Raw genomic sequence first — 21396 nt, forward strand, 5'->3', positions numbered from 1 at the left:
TGCAAGGTGTGCGTGTGTGTCCTGTTACACCAGTGCCATCTGATACTAGATATCTGTACCATTTGCTATTTGCTTTCTTAAAGAGACCATATCATCTAGAAAATCAGCCATGCTGGGAGAAAGAGGTTAGTTAGGAGCCTTCCTCTTGGCAGTGGCTGAAGTTTATTGTGCATCATTTCTTTGTGCTGTCCTGTGACCATCAGAGGGAGCATGAGGGCTTTGGGAGAGGGCTGAGTGCGGTTGCTCCTCTTGTAACTGAAGAATGTGTTTGCATAGTAGTCAGAAGAAGGAGGCACGTGGAAGCTGCTAGAAGAGAAATGTAGTTGCACACATACAGATGGCCCAGTCTGGAGGATTTACTGGTAAAAGTGGAAGTCTTGGTGAAACAAAATTATGTTGGTAATGTAGGTGTTTATACCCAGATATGGCTAATAGGTGTCATTACTGAGGAAAACAGGGAAGATTGGCTCCAAATTACACATTTGTTGGAAAAAGAGTCATCCAACCAAGCCAAACAGTCCATTTACAACTGCTTCAAAGTAAAGTGAAAAAACACCCCCAAGTCCTGTTCTTTGGCAAGCTTGGTGAGCTTGTTTCTCTGGTGTATCTCTTGATATATCCCTGTCCCCTGCAGCTGTTCTCTTCCATGCAGTTTCCTTGCTGTCTTCTAGAAATATGACTCAAGACCAATATCAGCAGTTCTTTTCCAGCTGGTCATTGCTTCAGGGTACTGGAAGTGGGATCTGATACACTAGTCAGCTATAGAAAAATTTTGGTAACATTGATGAAATCTGTACTTAAATTGAAACAAGATCTGAAGATACAGCTACAGTGGCTATGTATTAAGAACTGAGGCAGTAGGACAGGGTGTCATTGAACACAGGTAGGAAAGAATCACAAGAAACTATGCACACGTGCATGCGTTTGTGTAATGTTTTTAAAGCAAAGTCTTCAAACTGTGCAAAAGACAGCTATAAAAGCCTTCTGCTACCTGTTCTGCTGCATAGGCATGCAGTTACAGCCTTGGCCCTCTTGCTGTTCCCAAAACCAGCACAATTTCACTTTAACAAAGCAGGAAGAAGAAAGAACAGATGTTAAAGTCAATCCAACCACTGCCTGGTGGAAATGTGGCAGGACAGGCAAGTGAGTAGCTATGCAAAGCTGTGCTTGTGCTGCAGTGTGGGCTGATGGCTCACGCTACTTTTTGTGGTATTGAACCCTTCTTTGAGAAGTTCCTTTTTTTTTTTTTTTTTTTGTTGCATGACAAACAGCATGGGCAGCCCGGCACTCAGCCGTACTGACTCACTGTGGCTCGTGGCGTGCCAGGTGGGCAGCTGTGGCTGCCTCTGTGTGGCAGTGGGTTTCTTCCAGAAGCACTTTGTTACAAGGGTTTAGCAAGGAGAGGGCCTAAAATGCTCTTACCCTGCCAGTTTAAGGCACTTGTGATGTTAGGCAGACATGAGGAGCTGATAATTTGTGCATGTTTATATTGAACTGGTCATCCAGGTGCTATTTACATTGAGTTATGAATTTTAATGGACAGCAATGCAATGCTTTCCCCAACTGCCTCTTGTTTCCGCTGCTTCTCTGGTTATTGAGAAATGTGCACATCTCCACTGCCCCAGGGAAGCAGTGATTCTACTTGGTGCAGAGTTAATTATATGCCAAGGAACCCAGTGGGTATCCACCTCAAATAACACATATATGACAGAAAAGAAAAAATACCTACTTGGAGATTGATACACCGTGCTAGCCTGGCTTCAGAGAGCTCTGGGTAGTTGGAAGACTGTTGTTTTCAGCTGGATTTCTGCTGCATCACTCTGGCTATTGTTTCACAGGAATCTGTGGTGTAATACAAGCCTGAAGGAAGATGTGTATGCCATTGGCTTGTCTGTTTTCCTCCGTACTATTCATCAACCTAATAGGAGACAATTTCTTTCCCTACACACTTAGTCTTTCTGATAGTTGCTGCATGCTCCGCCCTCATTCCTCCCCTCCTTTCCAGCTGCAATACCTGGCTGCCCCAGTAAAAGGGTCTGCGTCTCAGCCCCCAGCTGTCCTCAGTTACAGCAGGGGTTAGTTGGCTGTTGCTCATCAGCCCTACAACCACTGCCTGCCTCCACCGGACCCGCAAGCTGCCCCAGCAGGGCCAGCCGGGGCCCAGATGTGGTTTTACATCACACGGTGGCATGTAGCACTGGGACATGCTGATGGGGAATGGTGATGCTGGCTCTTGAACTGGCTTTTTTCCATCTGAGTCTGGAATCGCTTTAAGTCTGATACTGTTTTTGTTTTCCTTCACCGCTGTTTCTCTTCACTGTCAAGAATCAGATGGTGATGGGTTTTTTTTGGTTTTGTTCCCCCCCCCCCGCCGCCTTTCTTTTTCTGCATGACTTACAAGCTTTCTGTCCTCACTAAACTTAGGGCTAGTAATTACAATGTCTGGCTTAATGTTCCCCTGTACTATTCAGTCCAGATGCCACACTCACTCCCTTCTATGCATGCGTGGGACATACTTTGTACCTTTCTGCCTGCAGTTCCCCGCTACTGGTATAATTTAAAAGACAAGGGGATACAGTCTCAGAATTCTTTATTAATCATCCACAGCTAACCATTCACGATAGAAATCACTGACAATTTGTTTTCACATGGACCTTTGCTTCACAGCAAGCAGCAAATGGCTGAACAAGTTCCCCTGTACTGCAGAGGCACAGCAGCTGCTGGGCAGGAGGCAGAGTGCCAGAAACACTCCAACAGGGGCATCAGTCCAGCCACGTTTGGGCATTGCCACCTCCTGGCAGGGTCGGGCTGCACAGCCCCACAGCCCACTCTCCCAAGGGCTCTTCATCAAACCTGCCATTTCGATTGTGACTATTTCAGGTGTGACAGCTACGGCTACTTTCCATGGTCTGATTAAAAGTCTCCTTTCTGCATAGTGTTTGAAGCAGGTGGAGATTGCGCCGGTGTTTTCCAGAAGTTTGGGTGGGTCTTCTCCGTAAAGGTGCATGGCCTCCCATGCTCTGGAAATACTCCACGGTTTTGTAGGTTTGAATCCTAACCAAAGTTGTAGTCATGCTGTGTTTTGCTCCACTGGAAAACCCTTCATACATGTTATCATCTGCTTCTTCTCCAGGTTACTCACACCAGCCCTCCATCCTCCATGCTGCAGTTCGCTACCCCCAAACTCTGCTGTGACAATTACTTGTGGGGCTACACTGCTGAATGGCACACTTGACATGAGTCGATCTAAAAATAAAAAGACACCCAAACCCAGACTGCCAAAAGACAAAAGCCCCTTCGTATCAGTTGATGGTGCAGTCCCGCAAGTGGGAAGGTAGAACAGTTAGGCCAGAGTTTCTACGCACTTGAAAAGGCTTATGTGTAATAACAACATGCATATTTTAGGAGATTTTCCTGCTAGCCCTGAATAGCTTCAAAAGCAGCCCAGGCTTCAGTGGGCTTATCTGTTGTGTCAGGTACCTTTCAGTGTCAATAGGGGAATCTTAATTTTTCACAACAATCACAATAACTCAGTAAATATACATGCTCTGCCCAGCATCAGCATTTTTTAGAAAGCACTTAAATATTAAAGGATTCTTGTTAAAACAATGTATTTTGTAAAACAGTGTCTTTAATTTCAATTGAAAACCTAATCAATTTCTTTCACAATACTTTATCTTCTCATTGTAAACTTTTATTACATAACAGTAAAGCTAAAAATAATCAAGTAACACCAGAAAATGACATTCACTCAGAAGAGAGGGGAAAAAAAAATATTCCTCCAGCCTTTTTGCATCAGATAAAACTTTTAAAGATATATATATTTTAAAGATAGATAGATAGATAGACAGACAGACAGATAGATTGATTTCTCAGGGAAACTGAGCATTGCCACTCACTGACTAGCAGAGATTTGTGCAATTTGTTTATAAGTAATATCCCCATGAACATACTAATTGCACATGTAGAGCTAACAATTTCTCTGTAACAGGACTGAAGTGACAAAACACCTACATATAACTATGGCTAACTTCTTCACAAGCTGTTCTTGTAGAAAAATGTTTCTTAAAAACAACAACAAAAAAATCATCTTGGTCACATTTGTGGTGGTGGTCTATTGCACTCAATATCTTTCAGTAGCATGAAGTGTCTTGTACTGGATACCCAAGATTAAATTACCAAAAGTCACCAGATTTTTTTGCAAAATAGACCAGAAATCTAGTAAAAAGAAAACAAAAACAAAAACACAGCAGTAACTCCTACATTTGTTTATACTGATCTCTTTCATGAAAATTATTTCACACTTTCTTACTGTAATTGCCCAACCAGTTTCCTTGCTAGAGAAAAAAATATCACTGCACCTCTAAGAATACCCTCTTCACATAATTAAACACATATGTTCTAACCAGTCATATGCAATAAATATATCTAACTCTAAATCTTATTCTTCATATTCTTCTAAAATCTCTATATCTAGTAGATACAATGCATGTAGACTCCTAAGGTAATGTAAATGCCAGTAAAGTAGCTAGCTGCTAGTGAGTAATAAATGATAGAAATTTTTGATATCTGTAATACTTAAAATGAGATTGGACAAACAAAGCATAAAGGGGAAAACAGAATCAGAAGTTGATTACATTATTTGTTATTACTATTGCTATACTTGCACATTAATGGAGATGTATGGTGCACTACAAAAGAGTGGTAAGACAAAAACCTTCTCCTGAGATGCTCACAGAAGTTAATAACAGGACAAATACTAACATTTAGGAGTGGACAAAAGTAAACTTGATGTCCACACACCTGTTTTAAAACATTTGAGCTAGGCGTGAAATTTAGCTTTAGATATGATAAGGTGTGGTGAATTGTTACAACGCTTTGCAATAAAGGTTTGAAAAAAGAAAGGAATTATTGCTGTCTAAAACACAACACAAGCAGCTTTGTTATAACCAAAGAGATATATGGAAAAGATGAAGCTATGTGGAGAAGGCTGAAACAGCACAGAGAAAGTAAGCTGCTGCTCTGTCATCTTTCACTGTACAGCTATCTTTTCAGGAATACAGTGATGGAGATTACGTTAAAACCACAATCATTGTCTTAGGTGCCAATATGTTTTGTTCCAAGGGAAGAGGAAGCCCCTGAGTTCCCAGGTTTCACCAAAAAAAAGATAAATCCTTGAGGGGCAGCTGGGCTTCCACATGAGATAAGGAACAGAACTTAGTCACATTTAAAAGAGGTGATGATGTTAGAAATTCACATCTCCCAGTTCCCCTCTGCCTACATTACTACTGAAAAGAACACAATTGATTTTAAAGGGGCGTGGGGGTAAAATCAAATCCGCTATCAGTCAAAGCAACAGACACACTTTCACAGTAAATTTCTTGCACAGTGAGAAACATTTATGGTATTCCTCACTGGGGAGCTGGAAAGCTGGAAACAACTCTTAATGCATTTGAGGGCTAAAAATATTAATAACAAGAATCTAAATTCCTATCCACATTCAAGTACAGGAGAGGAAGAGGTCTGAAAGACATTAAATGGTTTTTACATGACAACAAAATATAATGTCAATAAAAGTGTAAATAAAATTAAATGGAACGTAGCAAAAGTATAAGCATCTGCTCTGACATCCTTGCTCCCTGCTTTGGGGCGTCTGCACTTTCAACACTATTCCAGGGCTGGATGTTGTACAGAAGGCAAGAAAAGGCAAGCCTGCAGACAGAGGGTTTAGCTCTGAGCTTTGCAGGGTGAAAGTGGCAGTACAAAAATCTAAGTCATTTGGTTCAGAAACTGAACTGCTTATCAGAGCATGTTGGCTGGAGGCAAGGAAGCTGCTGTTCTTCATGCTGTTAGTGGGAAATGTCATAATAGTAGTTACGTAATCTCAGCTCGACTGCAACAAATCCTGGTCGGTCCTCAACACTGTGGAAAGACAAAAAGCTTCACTATGTAGGAAGGAGAAAGCTGTAAAAGTGCATGGGCCTTTTGTAATGCTTGGGATGTTATCTCAGTGATAACTCATCCAAAGGTGCCCACAATATTTTAAGGCTACCAAAATGATGCTACAAAATGAACAAGTGGCAAATGTCACTGCAGAGCATCCAGTCAGTGGATTTACTATCATGCCTGGTACTCTGTGGTCAGTGAAGATACTACAAGAAAGAAATGGTAAATCAACTCAATTTCATTTTCTACTTTATTTACTTCAGTAATAATCTAAAGAAAAGAGTATTTACAGTGTATTACCTGCCTTATAATGGGTACTACAGTCATACAGAGTGGCTTAGCATCACTGAAAGAAGCCTAGACATACATTATATGGCTGTACTGTCTGTCTTTCCTCTATCTGCAACTCTTTGTTGATTTAGGAGAACACAATTAAACTGACAAGTCCTTACAATAATGCATTACATATTGAGATCCACCACCTGACTTGAGCTATCTTTTTAAATTTATTTCTTTTTCTTTCCAATATTAAATATATTTCAGTACAACCATTAAAAGCATCATGCTTTATGATATGGTTATTAATCACAACAAAAAATGATCCCTTTCACTCTAGAACTGTTGCAACATTCTTTGAGTCAAACTAAAATGCAGAAATTATTTTATGGCTCCATTTTCTTTCTTGAGTACTAGATGCAATAAAACTAACGAATGAGCAAGGAACCTAAAAGTGAAATACTGCAGTTCCTTACATGGAATGCAGAGACCTTTACTGGACACAAATATTCTCCATATGTTGAACTGGAAGAATAAGTGACATTACAGTAGACTTTGGATGCTTTATGGAGACCTTCCCACAGCTAAAAATAAGTTTTAACAAAATAATTTAAAAAGATAAATAATAAAATATTTTAAATATTTTTTACAATATACTAATTAAAATAATATGTAGGCTTTCTTTTTTATATCCCTCTACATTTCATAATTCTTTCTAAATTGTTATCAATCAGAAAAAGTGTTTCTGACATATTAGGTATGATCTGAAAAAATGTTTCGCCTCTCACTAATAGGAAGTCAATGTGGGATTCAATATGATTATATTCAGAAATGAAAAAAGAGAAAAATAGGTCAAAACAATTAATTATTGAGGAAGGAATGAATAATTTGGCAATACGACTTTGACATTTCAGTAAAAATAAGTCTTGGAAATGAAAATTAAACAAAATACAATCCAAAATGAAACAAAAATCTTTGCTCAATTTCAAACTTTCAAATATATCAGACTGATCATTTTGTGGATTTTCTTGTTTATGATGATACCCTATTTTTTGTATATAACTGTTTCAGCAAAACCAGCTGTGTCAGATCAGCTTCTTGTCGTACACTCAGTAACGCAAATAATTTTCACTTCAAGGTGCAACTGACATCTTAGTTTAGAGGTTGTAAGTTAAATACCAGTTGAAAGGATGTACTTTGAAATACCCTCCCCTCCCCCACCTCCTCCTGGCTGTTAACTAAGTAGATTACAATATATTTCTATTAAAGGAGAGAGTTTTACATTACACTCACTTGTATGTCCAACACAATTTCATTAGATCATAGACTTCTGTTGGACAGACTTCAGGACGTTCCATTCGTTCTCCTCTTTCAATCATCTGCGCAACGTCACCACCCTTCATTCCCTGGAACAGGGTGACCAGAACAGTCACTTGACTTGCAAAAGACTACAGTACACATGCTAGTATGAAGCAGAGGCCTGGAATTGATTTTTTTGGGGCTATCCTTTGATTCATTTGTTGCAACAGATGGGGTGCTAAGGCCTGCTTTGGCCTGCAATAACCCTTTTTAGGTAGGAAAAGGCACTGGTTCAAATTTGCTCTTAATTTTTTACGGAAAAAAAATTGCCAGATAGAACTACTCACCTTATATGGCTTTTGCCCATAAGAGAAAGCTTCCCACATTAAAACCCCAAAGCTCCAGACATCACTTTTGCTAGAAAATTTGTAGAAATTCATGCATTCTGGAGCATACCACTTGACTGGCCATTTTCCATGACTCTGTGCCTAAAATAAGTCATAACAGAGAGGAAAAAAAGCAGGCTAGAGACAGTGATAATAGTAAACTCATTAGAATTCATATAAGCCAGGTTAACTTATACCTGAACACATTTGTACTAAGTACCATAACATTTCTGATGCAGTTCACATTTGAGAGAATGGGTAGCAGCTTCTTCAAAACTGTTACAAAATTGTTCCTGATCTTCCATGTTCAAAATAATGTACTGAAATTAAATCTACAGCAAAGCAAAGCTTAGCTAAATGACCTGGAGTCATGTTTTTAGTGGCATTTAATTTAAAGTTGCTCTTTAAAAGTAAGATTTTTCATCTAGGCTCTCTGCAGAGGGTAGGAGATATGCACTCAGTTACACCGAGTCTCATTACTTGAAGTTGATGCTCCGTTTCAAAGCACAGTGACTGCCTTGTGGCAAACTGCAGTTTGATTAAATTATGCTGTAACACTGTGTTATGACAATACTAATGTCAAGCTATTCCAGCACAGTGCTAGAGCTAGTGAAAGAACCCCACTGCATTATGTGGAGTTGTAAAGGGAATGGGCCTTTGATACCTGTTCTCAAACCTCTGACAAGCAGCTCTGGCTAGGCTAGTGGCAGTGATTTAAGATGTTACAGCCCTTTTCTGACAGCAGTTACTATTCCCATACGAAGGTCATCAGAAGAGAGTATATGCTTGCTCCTCCTCAGCACTGTTTCATGGTTGGGCCGTTAGTTTTAAACAGCTGATGAAAGGGAACAGGCAGAAGGAAGAAATAATTTGAACTGCAAAAGCAATGTATCAGAAAAAAAGATGGAGACACTTAGAGCCTTTGTCTCCCATGATGTTTTACCTTATTAAATATGGCAGTTATTTCAGTCCCTTTAGCTGTACAGAGATCCAACAAATTTAAACCCAAGTTAAACAAATTCTACTTAGATCAAATTACTATTTACCAATGGTAGTCTTCCAAAAACCTCCCCAGATTCATTTCTGTTAGACAATAATACAGTGTACTAGCCTAAATTTTCCTTGGACACGGTGAAAACTGTAAGTGTACAAAAGTTCATCTCTGCAACAAAGAGATTTTCCTCCTTTTATATAAGGAGGTATCTCATTTCCACCATATATTTCAACTTTCTGATGACAAGTTTACCAAAACTAAAGTAAAGGAATAAGCAAATAAAAGAAGGGACTGGCTTTTTTCGTCCCTACACATCTCTTAGTGTTGAACACACTTTGAAAGTCAGTGACCTTTTATCAGGCTATAAAATAATACACATTATTTCTGATTTTTGACTTTTAAAAAGAACTGCACTTCAACTGAAGATAACCTCATTAAGCTATGCTACTACCAGCTTTCAGGTCTGTGCAAACCTTACCTTATAATAATTTTCATCAGCACTAAGAGCTTTAGAAAGTCCAAAGTCACTAATTTTGGCATAATGTTGGGTGACTAGTAGTACATTCCTTGCAGCCAGATCCCTATGAACAAAGTTATTCTCCTCCAGGTATTTCATTCCCATGGAAACCTGATGAACCAGCTCTGTTATATTCTTCTCCGTGACATGTCTGAAAATCATAATTGATTTTTTAAGAGGTCAGGAGTTCATTTTCATAACTTTTCATGGAGTTCAAATATAAATCTTTACTATGAACTTCCCCATATCACACCAGGAACTTGATCTACTTATGTTAGCTAAGCTTTAATTAGAACAGGCAGCATAAGAATGTCCCGAGGAAGATGATGTGTGATCATATTAATAAATGAGCAATTGAAGGACATGGGAAAATGTTTTCATTTATTCAAAATGCACTATTTTACCAGAAATATTTGACAGTTAGGAGATGTGTACAAGATAATCATATCCTAGTGAAGAGTAACTGGAATCATTAATTATTACATTAACAACATACCAATTTAAAATTGCCCTTAAAAGGGGGTGGGTGGGGGTGGGGAGGTGGGGGTGGTGGTGCGGCAGGGGGAAACAGACCTGTATCTTTTTCCCCTTTGGATAAATCCTATGAAATGGAATCAAAGCTTACGTACCTATTTTTTTGCAAAAATTTGTTCAATGGCCCAAGTTCAGCCATTTCCATTACTAACATCCAGGCCTCAGCTTCACATATGCCTATCATTCGGACAATATACGGATTATCCAGTTGCTGCATAACATTTGCTTCTCTCAGTAATTCATCCTTTACGGCTGGATCATTACTCTCATTCTTAAGAATTTTTACAGCCACTGGCTTGGCACCCCTACAAAAAAGAATCCATTTCTGGGATTAGTTGCTGAAAAATCTGCCTGCAAATGCACACAATCTTCATCTGATGTGACTGTGCGCATAGTACTAACTGTGACGAAAGACAGAATTGACATTCAGAGGGGATAAGACCCAACTATAACAGGAACATCTCTCTATCAAATAGTCAGAAGACACCTAAGCATAAGAGAGGGAATGAAAAGAACCTGTGAAAATTATAGATTATCATAAAAATATCTTCACAAACCTGAAAACAAATGTACCAGACAAAAATCTTCTTGTCCATTCTGGCAAGAATGCCATAAAGCTTTTCTGGCAAGAACAGCTATAAAGGCCTTTCTAAGCACTGAGGTGTTTTGGGGGTGAGACTAGAACACGCAGCATTGCAAGGCCTCAAGGCAGTGCTCTGAAACCTGGAGAAACTAAGTCTACGTCTGCGATCCTCAGCTCATACAACTAAATGAAAGAGTAACTGATGAGATCAACAGAGCTCAAGTGTGAAACAAGATTTGCAAATGCACAAGCTGGGGCTGGAGCCCTTCAAATCCCCTCAGACTGTAGAAGGTAAAGAAAAATCCTTCCTGGCCCTGAAAACCTTGGTTAAAGAAATGCCTCCACCTTCAAGTGGTGCAAGTGTATATATAATCAGCCCATGCATAATATACTGATAACATTTTACTATGAAAATGCATAACAGTCAAGTGCTCCCACTTCTGCCAGTATAAAAAGGGTCTGTTCCTACTGCAATTACATGATAAAAGAGGTGACATATTCTGTCTTCTTTAAAATCAACATTCCAGCTTCATGAAACAGGTATTTATTACACTTATTTTAGGTGAAAATCTCTTTGCTGTCCATGGCACACTACACTGTTTCTCAAAGAGAGGTTGTGCAGATGGGAAATACTGGGTAGCATGACTGCCCATACAAACTAGGGAGGAAGGCAGCAAACTGCACACTCCGCTATCCCTGACAGGAGAGAAAATAGTCATAAGGGGCACTTCACTTTACAGACAAAAATAATGTCTAGGAGGTGAGTATGCTGCAGGCAAAGAGGTGTCTGCAGAGGAAAAGAAAATGAGTGTATAGAAAATAGGTGAACGAGTGTATGTACAAAGACAGCATCTGGTGATCTCCACCGAATTACTTAGGTACAGTCTGTCATCTCAAATGACATGCAAAGATTACTGCTGCTCTGAAAAATAAAGGCTACAGATTTTACATACTAGACTCCATGAAAATAGAAGTAAATGCTTACTTTTTCATTTTATAGAACCCTTTCTTTACAGTACCAAAGTTGCCAGAGCCAAGTTCTCCTTCCTCCAAGGTTAACAATTTCCTGTCAAGAGTGACATTTTTTGGTTTCATTTCATCTGGATCAGCATATGGACTTTCATAGACCTCAGTATCCATGGGTAAGGCCTCTCTCTGATCACCTGCAGTTCAATCAATGAAAAAGTTAGACATTATGTGAGACACTTTTGCTGCCACAGCTACTATATTCACTCTTTCTATGTTTAGGATCATCAGTGTGTTTGACTTATGAGGGCATTATAAAGAAAACATAGGCAGTCCAGATACAAGCACTTTAGAACACCCCAAAAGAGAGTGACTTCCAACTGGTGACAAGCCTTAACTACTGAGAATCTACATAATGTGAAGCCAGGAGTCTCCTCTACAGCAGGAGTGTTAAAGGCTGACCTTTCTCCTTAGTACTTCCAATTAGTTGCCTCAGACGATTCACTCAGAATGGTGCCTTATATGTAGTTCATTCTTAGGTACCTATCTTTAATTACATTTTACAGAAAGCATGAGCACCAGCTTGGCACTGTGTATGCAACAGGGCACAATTATTTTTGTGAAGTGCAAGGATGCAGCTTTTAGAGTCAAGGAAGTAATAATATTTCACTTCAACATGGAAAAAATGATTTCTGCTAAATGATATTTGTTACAGATGGTGACATCTGGCAGTTTCAGCTACCAGGCTTCAGCTATGATAGTGGCTATAACCAATACACAACACGATGTGAAATATATGCAAGAAAAATGAAGTATGGGTTGAGGAGAGATCTCTGGCATAAAGAAGGAAATTTGATTAATGACATAAATTACTCTGCCTACCTTTTCCTGCTCCTGTAAGACCTCTCTTCCTTTGCAGCACATAAGGATTAAAAGGTGCTTCATCAGGCAGGTGACCAATAGCTGTCTGAAGCTGTAGCACACAAATAGAGGTTTTATGTTTAGCAATGAATAGGTAAGTTAAAAGCCTTTTTCTCCCCCAAGGATTATGGCATAATGATTGCAAGACACACATAGATGAGAATCAGAAAGTAAGAAAATAATCCAACAAAATTTATTTCATTCTGGAGGTTATTGCTTGAGTAAATATGCAGGCCAAATGAAACATACATTGCTAAAGCATAAAAAGTTATTGCAAATATTTCAGAGCATTTGATCTGAGAGAATTAACTGGAATGGGTCATGCACAAATCTTATTCTGCAGACATTAAAATTACGTGCTTTTTTCAAATCTGCCTTGTAACACAAGTAGTCATAAGGATTTCTCTTTAATCTGTCCTTCCTCCCTCTCCAAGTTCTGTCTTTTCATATCTAGGCCAAAGAGAATTTCCTAGCACAAATGAGAACAAATAATACTTCCCTGTTTCTCTTGTGGATGTTATAGAGTGACTCCACTTGGAAGAAACTGGGGTAAAATATAATTATTTTAATAGGCTTGTGTAACATCATGGACAAACATCATGGACCAGACAGTCTGCTCTAAGGGGGTTGAAAATGACCTAATTCTTACTGTAGCTGAACATCTGGTTCAAATATAATCCCTCTGCCTTTACTGTTTGTCAGAGGAATACTATGGACCACCCAAAGCATGTCAGCAGAAATACAGTGTGTTCTGGAGCTCCTTGGCTGAAGGACAAGTCTGGCACAATAAACTATTGACGAGGTAACCTGCTTACAATCTATAGAAATTTTACTATGTTCATGAGTGACTTCAGCCTCCTAAGACTGCATTTAAACCCAGAAACTCAAATACCAACACAAGTTTGATGAGTTCGAATAGGAAACAAACATACATTGTACTTCCAAAACACTGGATATAGGGCCATTTTGCAAATATTTGAGTATACTTCTTTTTAATAACTGAAGCTTGCAGTGGCATAAGTTCCTGCCTGAAACCATTGTGGTTTTCATGTAAAGAGAAATAAAAGCTTGAGTGTCCAGGAGTGAATTATTGGGTGCATCAGAAGTTCTATAACTTGGAAATTGCAGTTTGCAGGGAAAATGCCTGAGCCGGGTGGTACCTTTAATCATAAGGTTAAGACCTTTGATCATAAGGTTAAGACCTAATCATAAGACCTTTAAATCATAATGAAGTGATTCACCCAGCTGGATGAAGCAGAAAAGATTTCACTACAGCAAATCCTGAGAAGGATGCCAACACTCAGCAAGATTCTGGCCTGGTGGGACGATAAGCATGGTGGCATCAGGGATAGTAAGGGTGATGTTTCTGACTTGAATCATTCAGTCTTGTGAAACAGTGTTGAAAGGCCATTTGCTGTCAGGGCCAGCCCCAAGAGCCCTGAGATGGCTCTGAGAGAGGTCAGGGACGAAAATGACCTGCCAGACTCAAGATCAAGGAGGCAATTGAATGGTATAAAACAAGATCCTCAGCTCTGGTTTTGTTTTTCTAGCCTGGTATTCCTTGCCAGGTCTGCAAGTTAAAAACTATTTCCAAGACCTGTATAATTTTATTTCACACACAGGCCATTCACTAACCCCACCTCCCCCCCCACTAATATTGGAATGCAATCCCAAACCTCTCAAGTAATGGGCTGGCAGTTTCAGTGTGAACAGTTAGGACAGTCTTTCCCTGCACTGTCAGGATGTACATAGGAAATGATTATGTTCAGTCAAAAATATTAACCATCTTTTGCAAAGCAAAACCTCATCAGAGTGAATTATACTGATTTTAGTTTGTGCATGTCATACATTCTATGTTGCTTCAGAACACATCAAGAATACTTAGGGGTTTTTATCTTATTGCTAGTTACTATGACCCATTCAGTATTACTACTAAGAAGTGATTACAGTTCCACTGGATAGCTTCCTAGATGTATTCTTGCTTCCTATGTTAACTATATATATACTTTAAAAGGGAGATAATTTTACATTTCAAAAGGTAATTGCAATCAATTAACTGAGTGGATACAGAGCAGTATGGACTGACATTAATACCTGTTGCTAAACAGATACAAGTACAAATAAAGCAGGTGCTGATTGCCACATTGCACAGATTTTATGGAAGCCTCTGGTTAACACTTCTTGGGCAAGGTGTCCAAAAGCACAGTGGGAAAAAAACAATAAAAATATGGTGACCTCTTAAGAAAGGGAGTGAGATGCTGATTCTTCAGTGGCAGTTCCCAGGATACTGGAACTGGAAGGAAAGTTCTGAAATATTTAGGAATGATAGAATCACAGTTTCAAAGGGTACGTTTTGTGTACTTTACCCTTAAAATAATCTTCCTGATAGAAATGCAAAGTGTTCAGAAAATGACATCTAGAAGAGACTGCATCACTCTAGGACTCCTTTGCTTTTTGAAAGCTTTGACAGGACTATCAATTGTCCTCTGTTCACTGTGGGGAGTACCTCAACTATGCACCAAAAAGTGTGATGGGAATATCTGAACCCAAGCCTTGATATGTTCCACAGCACACCCCTCACTTAAAACACTGGAACCTTCTCTGTAGTCACAATTACGTGAAGTCACACAGGCGTAGCTGTAGCTCTGAGCTAACCAATGAAGCATGGCAGCTCCATCATCTTTCCTTCCACGGTCAAGTGATGGATAGAGCTTGTGTAGTTGCTGTTACATAACAAGGAATATAAATTCAGTCCAAAGACATGTACAACTTCAGCAGATCTTCTTCATTTTTAGGTAAGTAAAGAGATTGTGTGCCACTTTTCCTCATCAAAAGCCAAGCTTATGAGGAATGAGACACAAGCACTTTGTGAACAGCCTTTGAAAATTATAAACTCAACATTTCAAACAGACTTGAACCTAGTGCTTGAGGAAGGGCTGCTCTTTTGATAGCAATATAACACTGCAGGCTGAATCATAATGATGGATAGTGCAAATTTCACTGCAACACCTTGTATAGGTCTGAGAAGTAAGCTTCATCTGGCTGCTGCACAGGGCAGAAACACTTAAGAAGTACTCAGCAAGTAATGGATAGCCCCACAAATTTTAAAAAACTTGGAGGGCATAAGGTCTCATGTGATTGGTAATAGTTGCAGACTGGAAAGGTAGTTAAATATTCTTGACCCTAGGTCTCAGCATATGAACCAGCATACTTTGGACTACCCAAACAGAATTCATGTATACCAAATGCATACACCTCAAGAATCCATTCACCACTGCACAACAGCCGGTAAAAATATAACTCTAGCCATGACATAGCTGACTCCTCAAAAAGGATGTACAGAGGAATTTCTGCTCTTTGCAATTCAAGAACAGGAACTGCATTAAAAAAAGATGAGTGCATCACTCCTGTGCTTGTGAATAAAACTCTGCAGCTGTGAACTGGAAATGACACAGTGACACCAAATCTAACAAAGCGGTTCTCGGAGAGTTGCTCATGTTTAAGAAGAGTGATAATGTCTTGCATATTATTAGTGCTGGCTTAGTTAACTAATGTAAGTGTGGAATGATATTCCCTATCGTTGCAATTCAATTAAATAGCTTAACAATGTCTTTTTGATTAATATTTCTGGTTGAACCTTTTCAGCTCATACTACTAACTTGGGAATATTGTGCAGCACTCAGAAAACCTCAGATATTTTTCTTTAGTTCTGCCAGTTATGTATTCGCTGCGTGTAGCAACCCACATACCTCTGAATAGGATTTTCTAGCAGGAAGGTTGGAATTTTTCTGTTGAAGTCAAGTGAGGCTGACTAGAAATGGTGCAGGAGGTATTTATCGTTGCACATGCACTGGTCTGGGTAATAGTACAGTAAAATTTCCTTTTTACTTAACTGTCACCTAAATCCAGAGTCCTTACACTGCCCTACACTTTAAAAACAGCAAGTTTAATTCTGCAAATCTTTTTCTGACAAAGGGAGCTTTGCCTTAAAACAACCAAGGTATAGAGTAGGAGACTACTCCCTGTATTCTTACAAGCACCACAAAATGACCATGGAATTGCTCATTCAGTAAAAAGGAATACAAGAAAAGAGTCCACTAGAGAAGCCTGTTAAAATTGGCACATACTATGCGACACCTTGTGGTTTGTACACTTGTAAACTATGGGCCAGGCTGTCATTTTACGCTCTCATACTAGAAAGCTGTTTTGAGCCTGTCTTATTTTCACATAAAAATATTTTTTTTCTTCTGCTAGGGTTTAATTTTAGTTGATTAAACTTCTCAGGTACCCTCAGTTAAGCTAATCTACATGTGGCATTCTTCCCATTATTAGGGACTCGCTATACTAGAGTTGCACTTTTATAGTAATATAGCCACAACCACAATGAGAGGAAAGCAGCAGGCAGAGTTTGCATTGACCGAAAGATACCTTTCTAGCAAAAGGAATACCACCCTCTATGCATGGATAAGGCCTTCAGGTTTGATAGCATCTAGTTGATAATGTGAACAAGACCGACTTACTATTTACTTTAGCATATGAATGGACAGCTCTAATTTCTCTGATTCTTATAGTAAAGATGGTAATTTTATAGTAAAGAATATTTCTGAAGGCAATCAGTACAGCAAGTGCTATTTCTTCTCAGGTTATAATTCTGATTTGCAAAAATGAAAACGTATAGGTAGGACTAATAAAGTCGTTTTACTTTGCTAAACCAAACTGAACAGCAAAATACTGCACGACAAAGACCTTAGCCATATCCTGGGCTTTGGCAGAAACATCTAAATTTCCAGTAGGTGGCATGAGTTCATTTCGATTGTCACTAAACCGCCAATTCTACATTACTGAGTAGAAGAGCTTGAAAATTTTTGATGAGTCCTAAAATTATATACAAATGACCAGTTTGTGAAACTCAAAAAAACCCATAAGTTCCAAGACAAAATAAATACAGCAGTGTAAATTTTCCGTTTAATGTCTGAAATTTTTTGGCATAAGGGAAGTGCCTAATTAATCACGTAAACTCTGCATGTTGGGGTTAAGGGATGGTAAATCTTGCAAACATTCAGAGCAGGACTTTTGTTTAGAGTCCAAAATTTGGCAGTATGATGAAATACATGGGTTTGGATATTCAAGGTTAAGTACACAGAAATTATAATCAAATCAGAATTCTTAAATTATTTTCTTAAACAATTGGTCTTTCTCTGCAAATATACTTCAGTCTGTACTCTGTGCATCTTCTCCAGAAGTCAGGAAATAGGTATTTGACTGCAGAAAGAAACCAGAGAGAAGCACAGATTTTACCAGGTGAACAGACAGCAGAGTGACCAAAGCCATGTCTAGAGGATTCAGACACCACACTCACTTTTTTGAACAGACCCAAAATACTTCTTTAGTCTAATGTGTGGTAGTATGGCAATATTTTTCAGGTGGCTTTAGAACATGTCCTGAGCCTATATATGCATTTGTACAAGATGACAGCACATTAAAAATGAGACGTGGGTCCTGTAAGTGTATACAGATGACAACAGCTATTGGTACTTCAGTATAAAAGTGAAGTTATAAAAAAGGAGTAATTATTATTTAGCAGGATTATAAAATACAGTATATGTCAAATGTAGTTTTTAACTCTGAAGAACAGCATACCTCTAGTGCCTTTTATGGCATCTCATTTTTGTTGAGGAGCAACTGGAAATAAGTAAATAAACAAGAAAAGAGACTCATGGGTGGCACAGGGACACACATGTTATTCTCAGCATGAAAACAAAGCTCATTAACCACATGCTTTACAGCTACATCAACTACTGGACAGCCATGCAACAGCATTTTCATTAGCACAGGGCTGGGTTCCCCTTGACTCCTGGACATCACCTTTCCCATTCTGCTTGGTCTTGTGACATCTCACATTTGTCCAAATGTAATTAATGTCAATGCATAACAAGATTTGTGCACACAGGTCCTGTAAGAATATATTTTGAGGTTGTTATTAACAAATTGTTCCCTAAATGTGCTTAATAGTAGCATTATTGTGTAAGCAAGCCAATTTTCTCATTAGGAATGATAGTTCAGAGTAGAAATACCATTTTGTTCTGATGTAAGTAACTGGCTTTTGAAAAACATTTTATCACATTTTATTTGCAGACATGTTGAGATCTGCACTAATATTTTGGGATGTGAGAAATAAATTAAAAATAGTTCCTCTGTTTTTAAAATTTCTTCAAAACCATTATTTAATTATAAAAACTAGGCCATAATTATGCAGATTGTTAGGAAAGAAGCAGAAAATTTACAAAATCTCACAATCTGATTGTTAGTAGCTAAGACACACATTTAGTAATTGCAAGCCAAAAGGGTGGTTGAGGGGAAAGAGTGAAATTAGTCAAGTGTAAGTCCTTTTAACTCAGTCAAAAACCTGGAAAGACTATATGAGGCACCTTTTTGCTGCCAGCCTTTGGAAAGGTGTACGATTTGAGTCTTGAGATAATTCCACCTCCTGCCCAAGTCTAGAAACCACAATGTCAAAGAGGAACAGTAAATGTGTCAGGAAAATAGCTAAAGGCATCTTACAAAACAGATGTATATAAGAACAAAACACTCCTAACCTTTCTCTTGTGTGTGCCTGCAAGTACAGATATGATGCATCAAAAAATGTACTACAGGAAATCTTAGTACTAACTTTTCTTTCAACTATATTACTCTCAAACCATCTTGAATCTGTAGATACACCTTTTTAAAATTTAAGCACATCACCCTTTCCCCAGATCTTTTACACAGTATGTTTTCCCTACCTCTGTTCCTGAACTTTAGCCACTCCCCGCATATTTAGTCATGTAAATCAGTTGATAACTTTAGTGTCTGGAAGTATGAGCAATGTATCAAACAAGACTTGAGACATACCGTAGCCTTAGGACAACATGGTTATTGAAGGAAAAAGCACAGAAACAGATACTAATTCCAAATGAAAATTAACAGGCTTTACATCTTACATGTGCACTTATGTTCTGTATAAGGATACTTCTAAAAGAAATGCAAATATGCTTTACAATAATACATAAATGTAATTAAATGTGACTTAACTAACATTTCTAGGGGTCACTGAGAGATCATGCCTACCTAATTAAAATTGTGATGCAGTAGTTATTGACCAAACATTTAGGCTTATGCTGAGGTTGAGATCATAATGAACCACATACACAGCCACTTGAAACAGCCCTTGAACTCTTACGTTAGATGTGCTGAAGTTTTAAATAACCCAGTTGGATTCCTCCCCCCGCCCCCGAAAAGGCAGCTTTTCTAATGGATCAGATTGGTATTTTTCCTAGTTGCTTTTTATTTTTTTAAATAAGTTTGATTTCACATTAAAAAAAGGTATATTTTGTTTCAAAAGTCGAAGGATAGCCATGCAGTCCCTACTCCTGCTTGAAAAGTAACTTTCTTGATGCTTGACAGTCCTCATAGCGACGATAGATAAAAAGTCAGTTACTGCATATTGAGAAAGCTTATTGAATCCACTATTTTCTTTTACCTCAGAAAACTCTTTCTATATTGTGAATAAATGAAGCCCAAAGCACTTCTTAGCTACAGATTTGCAGCAGATAAATTCTCAAAGAAGTATGAGTGCTCTTTTGAACATGGTAAGCGTGGTTCCCTATACTCTTGTCAGAAGAGTTTAGGAAGTAGCTCCCTGTGTTCTATATCTCTGCATATACTACCTTGATGGCAATCCTGCTTAACTCAAATGTTCGTATTAGAAATACAAATGCATGCTAAGAGAAATTACTCAGGGACAGCAACAGTACTAGTCTGAAGTTATGCTGTAGTCATAAGGTGTAGGCCTGTTCTTACTATCTGATAAAGTGTGGCTAAAAATATACTGGAAGAGGTTCAATGGAGATTTGGTAACTGGCCAGCAGTTGGCAGCTTCACTGTAATGTCAACAGCTGATTTTAGGCTCATAACGGAATCTCCTCTGCAGGTTTAAATACGTATTGGGATGGTGTGCATGGAGAAAAAAGTAATTTACAAAGTCAAAAGGGATCAAAATCACCTTAAATCTAGCTATGGAGTTTCTGGTGCAAGGCAAGAAAAGTATCGGTCCATACACGTGCTGAGAGAAGTAAGAACGAGAAAGCCTCCATATTCCGCACGGAGAAATTACATCCAATACAGACTCAGCAGAAAGTCTTTCCTTTTGCGGAGGAAGCATATTAGTATCATTAAAAAGCAGATGTCCAGATTACAGAAAAAGGGACAAGAAACAGTAACATCTTATTATTTACATTTGTTCTTGGAGCATTAGCAAGCTACACAGATCCCTTCCCTAATGTTGTAGGTTTTACTCCAAGCCCTTACACACCAACAGTCTGCAGTGAAATTAGCTGGACAGCCTGCCTTGTACATCATCCAGCAGATCTTTCTACAGTGGTCATACTCTCTCTTAGCTTCAAAGCAACTTTATATTTGGGCATGCTTTCCACTAAGGTTTTGGAATCTCATCTGTGTATTTCAGGCATTACTATATATGAAAATAAAAATATATTGAAAAAGTGGTCTGGTTGGGAACACCAGTATTAGATTGTCCCTCAGAACAGGCCATTGTCCTCCTTTCCTCAGCTGTTAATCATGTTGTGTCCCTCTACTGTCCTTCTTTTTCTTCTTTATTCTAATCAATCTTTTCTCACATGTCATGTTCATTCCTATTGCCTGGCTCTGGATTATCTCCTGTTGGACAACATTCTTTGGTGCAGCACCAAAACCTGGTGAAAGTAATCAAGCTGAGACCCTACCAGTGTTGAACAAGCTGGAAACACTCTTGATGTTTCCCTTTCTTCTACCAGCATGATGGTTGCTGGTCCTTGTTCCCATTCTGACCCACTATAGGCAACCTCTGAAAAACTGTCACTGCTCCTTCATCCATCCTGTGTTCTACAGCTGACTACTAGAAGTGCAATATTTTTCATCAGTTTCTTTCACCCTGTTT

General features: G+C 38.7%; 1 protein-coding gene across 5 annotated transcripts in view; it reads right to left on the reverse strand.

The window, feature by feature from the left end:
• Positions 1-2575: 2575 nt before the first annotated feature.
• SYK (spleen associated tyrosine kinase) overlaps positions 2576-21396 on the reverse strand; it is a 54713-nt gene continuing 35892 nt past the window's right edge. For 4 of the 5 annotated variants that reach the window (XM_055790871.1, XM_055790873.1, XM_055790872.1 and 1 more), the window contains 8 exons: positions 18851-18919; positions 12384-12474; positions 11521-11698; positions 10048-10257; positions 9380-9569; positions 7869-8009; positions 7516-7628; positions 2576-5922 (listed from right to left, as the gene is read on the reverse strand). In XM_055790871.1, the coding sequence (XP_055646846.1) occupies positions 5850-5922; positions 7516-7628; positions 7869-8009; positions 9380-9569; positions 10048-10257; positions 11521-11698; positions 12384-12474; positions 18851-18919 (1065 nt within the window). In that variant the 3' untranslated portion in view covers positions 2576-5849. The remainder of the gene's footprint in view (positions 5923-7515; positions 7629-7868; positions 8010-9379; positions 9570-10047; positions 10258-11520; positions 11699-12383; positions 12475-18850; positions 18920-21396) is intronic. The other variant, XM_055790870.1, reaches the window with a different exon arrangement.

The sequence above is a fragment of the Falco peregrinus genome, chromosome Z, assembly GCF_023634155.1.
Source record: "Falco peregrinus isolate bFalPer1 chromosome Z, bFalPer1.pri, whole genome shotgun sequence".
In the NCBI taxonomy this organism is placed as follows: Eukaryota; Metazoa; Chordata; class Aves; order Falconiformes; family Falconidae; genus Falco; species Falco peregrinus.